The 4,066-nt window shown below is 43.0% G+C and overlaps 1 protein-coding gene across 1 annotated transcript; it reads left to right on the top strand.

Annotated features, from left to right (window-relative positions):
- The first annotated feature begins 286 nt into the window (after positions 1-286).
- On the top strand, positions 287-3,561 carry LOC120019444 (hairy/enhancer-of-split related with YRPW motif protein 2-like). Its single transcript, XM_038962735.1, has 5 exons — positions 287-532; positions 908-986; positions 1,185-1,268; positions 1,425-1,506; positions 2,026-3,561. The coding sequence occupies exons 1-5, from the start codon at positions 450-452 to the stop codon at positions 2,697-2,699; spliced, it is 1,002 nt and encodes a 333-aa protein (XP_038818663.1). The 5' UTR covers positions 287-449; the 3' UTR covers positions 2,700-3,561.
- Positions 3,562-4,066: the final 505 nt, after the last annotated feature.

Here is a 4,066-nt window from a genome sequence, read left to right as displayed (position 1 = left end):
ATCTAACGGTTTTGCTACTGTAGCCTAATTGATTATTCCCTGCCATACATATATGTTCTGTTATGGTTGACACAGTGCGCTATGTCCTGTGTATGTTTTGTCACAGTACGCGTTGCTGTAAACAGTTTCTCGCGCTTTCCGCAGCCCGCGGGTGTTTTAAACAGTAGGCCGACTAAAACTGGGCAGGGCCAATTATCTAGGGAACTTGGACCAGCGCCGCAGCACAAACCTCTCTCTCGTCATTGCTCAGTGGCTCGGGGCGTGTTTTTTCTACTGTGGGTGTTCCCAAGCAGGACGTAGGCGGCTACGCTGCCCTGCATCAGTGATTGAGGCTCCAACGGTTCGTGGGAAAGCTGTACAGAGGGAATTGTATAGGCACCAGTCATCAGTCTACCTGGTCGCGCACCGATCCACTGAGACGTTAGTAAAGACATACTCTCGCCATCACCATGAAGAGGCCTTGTGAGGATAGTACTTCTGACAGCGACATGGATGAAACTATTGATGTCGGCAGTGAGAATAATTATTCTGGGTAAGTTCATAAAAATTATTTGGGTTAGGTTAGCCACATTTTCCGCGTGTGCGCCACATGGGAAACGTTGATGAAACGTTAAGTTGAGAAAAGTTTAGCAAAAGTGAAAACGTTTTATTCTGGTGTCAACCTTCAGGTGACAAGTGCAAATTCTCACCTTGATGTGTGGTTCGTGAACACATCCTGGCAATTTTGGAGAATTCTCTCCAATGTATTTTGAATATATAGGAGACTCTTGCTTGACCAGTGCAGGATACATGAGTGTTTTATGCATAAATTACACACAGTAAACTGTGTGGTTTTGGATAATTGCTAATTCGCAAAATAAAAATATTATTTTGAGTAAAACATATAGATTATGTTTGTCCCATGCAGGCACAGCAATGGATCATTTATTAGATGTGGCTCCCCAACAACAACAACCCAAGTTATGGCAAGAAAAAAACGAAGAGGGGTAATTATTTATTGAGTAGTTTATTACCATCATTGTTGTTATATATTGCTTATTATTCATTACTGTATTATTTATTACTTATTATTTAAACATGTATTTAATTATTGTCACGTTATTGTTAACATTATTATTAGTATTATTATTAGGCCTTGAATTGTTATATTTTCAAGTATGCAATAATATAGTTGTCTATCCCAGATCATCGAGAAGAGAAGGAGGGATCGAATCAATAATAGTTTATCAGAGTTACGTCGACTTGTTCCAACTGCATTTGAAAAACAAGTGAGTTTAAATTATATCCGCTCTGATTTCTAAATGGAACTTACACAAAAGTTTAATTTTCATCAAAACAATAACAGATAAGGTCATTTTGTCTGTCTTTTATTCGTAAAAAGTTATGAGAGTTCTAAGCCTCATACATACTGTTGCTCTTTGCAGGGTTCTGCCAAATTAGAGAAAGCAGAAATATTGCAGATGACAGTGGATCACCTAAAGATGCTGCAGACCACTGGCGGTAAAGGTAAGGAGTTCATTGGCTGCTTCTAACTGCTCTCTGCCATACTGTGTAGTGAAATCCTTGCAAGCAGACCCCTTTGACAAGATTAAAGGAGTGGAAATCAATGCTAATGGCAGGGTTGAACTCGTGGGAAAGCGATGCTGGGACAAAAGGAGCACTTGACCCTGCATTGTGTTTGCTTTCATAAATCCGTGGGAGGAGAGAAGGCTGCATTCACAGGCTGCCCTGTTGGTGGTTTGTTTGGAGTTTCCAGCGAGTGTAAAAACGGGTGCACTGGGGAGACAAAACAAACATACAATCATCCCAGCACAATCCCAGACTGTTAAGCTTATGCCTGGAGGCACAGCCGGAGCCCTAATGGTCAGCCTAGGGGACCAGTGTGTATCCATCCCACACCATTTAGTCTTCAATCCCATCAGCAGCTGCTGGCTACATTACAGCTCGTTTGAGGGACCGGCAGTATTTATAGTTGCTTGGCATTCATATTTTCACTGTCACTCCTCTGTCTGTTTATCTCTCTAGGGTATTTTGATGCCCATTCCCTGGCTATGGACTTCATGAGCGTGGGCTTCAGGGAGTGTTTGACGGAGGTGGCCAGGTACCTGAGCTCTGTGGAGGGATTAGACAGCATTGACCCCCTGCGCGTGCGCCTGGTATCCCACCTCAGCACCTGCGCATCTCAGAGGGAGGCAGCTGCCATGACCTCATCCATGGCACACCACCAGCAGGTGCTCCCCCCTCACCACTGGGCCGCAGCCTTCCACCCCCTCCCCGCCGCCTTCCTCCAACAGAGTGGACTGCCCTCCTCAGACAGCGCCACCAGCAGACTGTCTGTGGAGGTGCCCCAGCGCGGCTCGGCCCTACTAACAGCCACCTTCGCCCACACTGACTCTTCTCACAGAGCGCCCTCTAATGGCAGTGTGGCACCCTGCGTCCCCCCACTCTCCACCTCCCTCCTGTCGCTCTCGGCCACCGTTCACGCGGCGGCCGCTGCTGCTGCGGCCCAGACTTTCCCCCTGTCCTTTCCCGGAGGATTCCCCATCTTCACACCTCACAGTGTGAGCAGCACAGCATCTATGGTCGCTTCAGCTGTGTGCCCCTCCATTTCCACCACATCCACCTCACAGCAGAGCAGAGACCGAGAGGGCAGCAGCAAACCATACAGACCTTGGGGAACAGAAGTGGGAGCCTTTTAAGTGTTCGACTTTTACAAGGTCTCAGTGTGGCTGGAGGTCATCCACACTATACAGATAAAGGAACAATAATGTTTTATTAACTATGGCTTTTTTTGTGTCCATGGACTTTTATTCCGACAGCTTATTTCATTTCTGGCTGTGTGCAAATTCAGAGCACATGCATGCAAGCTCTCTCATGGGAGAGAGAGAGAGAGAGAGAGAGAGAGGATAATTAGATCCACTTAAAATGTACTAATGTTTTATTTTTATTAAAGAACAGCACTCAAATTAGACCTCTCTAGACTCCATTTTCTCCCTCTTCAGTGTCAGTTTGTTTTCATAATTTTCTTCACTGTCACTATTGCTTTAGAGCATGTGTTTCCCCAACATTGGCTGTTTAATTCACATTGTTATGAGCAATATTTTCAGAATTTGAGAAATGGAAACGAGATCCAGCAGAAGTTTTGTTTTGCTTCGATCTCAACTCTTGGTGGAAAATAGTGTGATTAACAATCACTAAGCAGTGTCTTTAGTTTGGAGTTGCTCCAATCAATCAAATGAAGAACATTGGAGGAAGAACCAAATGTTTTGGAGATAATAAGGCAACACATGAATCAATGTAGTGTGTATCTAATCAAATCCATGAACTAACAAGTTTGTAAATATGTATGAATATTAGATGAACTAGAAGCTATATTGAAGGTAGAGGAAGACATATTTGGTATGATGCACTTCAATTTGCTGCTGGAAACACGACAGGAGCTTTTTTCTTTAGAAAGTACAAAAACAACACATCACATCACGGTTCCAACTGCAGTTCAATGATATTACTATAACTTGTCTTTTTATATAACCGGTTTCTATGCAAACAGCCCTCTATAGATGTCACTGATTAAACATTTTTTTGAATATTTGGCCACTCAGAGTATATTCTTCTTTGTTTCACCACAGATCAATGGAACCAGTGTGTGTGCCACTGCCAATACTATAGTACCATATTAAAAGCTATTTTTTTACAAGTCACAAATTGAAGACCACAAAGTATATGTTCCGTCTTTTGGTGAGGGAAAATATTCATCTTTCCTGTTATTTGTTTTTGAGACAAAACAAAACTCCCTAAGAGAGACACACATAAGTACAATTGCATAACTGGCACCGTATGGTACTGTCTGGTAGCCTACACACAGAGTTGTAAATCAGTCACCAAAATGTCTCTAGCCTTTCCCATCAAAAACTCACCCTATTCTGTAATTATATCTACTACAGGGACCTATAGGCCTTGACGTTTTAAAATATATCAATTTCATGTGTCTATTGTGTCACTTTTAGACTACACCTCTAGTTGATTGCATTGGTTAGCTTATGGCAATGCTTAATGGTATTCAAAG

Source organism: Salvelinus namaycush, chromosome 24 (genome assembly GCF_016432855.1).
Source record: "Salvelinus namaycush isolate Seneca chromosome 24, SaNama_1.0, whole genome shotgun sequence".
In the NCBI taxonomy this organism is placed as follows: Eukaryota; Metazoa; Chordata; class Actinopteri; order Salmoniformes; family Salmonidae; genus Salvelinus; species Salvelinus namaycush.
The sequence above is the reverse complement of the archived record's forward strand: the minus strand, read 5'-3'. Positions and strand labels throughout refer to the sequence as shown.

Bases quoted from the DNA above. Each gene is read 5' to 3' on its own strand.
- LOC120019444 (XM_038962735.1), top strand. From the start codon at position 450: ATGAAGAGGCCTTGTGAGGATAGTACTTCTGACAGCGACATGGATGAA. The intron at 987-1,184 runs GTAATTATTTAT...TGTCTATCCCAG, and splicing joins CAAGAAAAAAACGAAGAGGG to ATCATCGAGAAGAGAAGGAG. The intron at 1,269-1,424 runs GTGAGTTTAAAT...TGCTCTTTGCAG, and splicing joins CAACTGCATTTGAAAAACAA to GGTTCTGCCAAATTAGAGAA.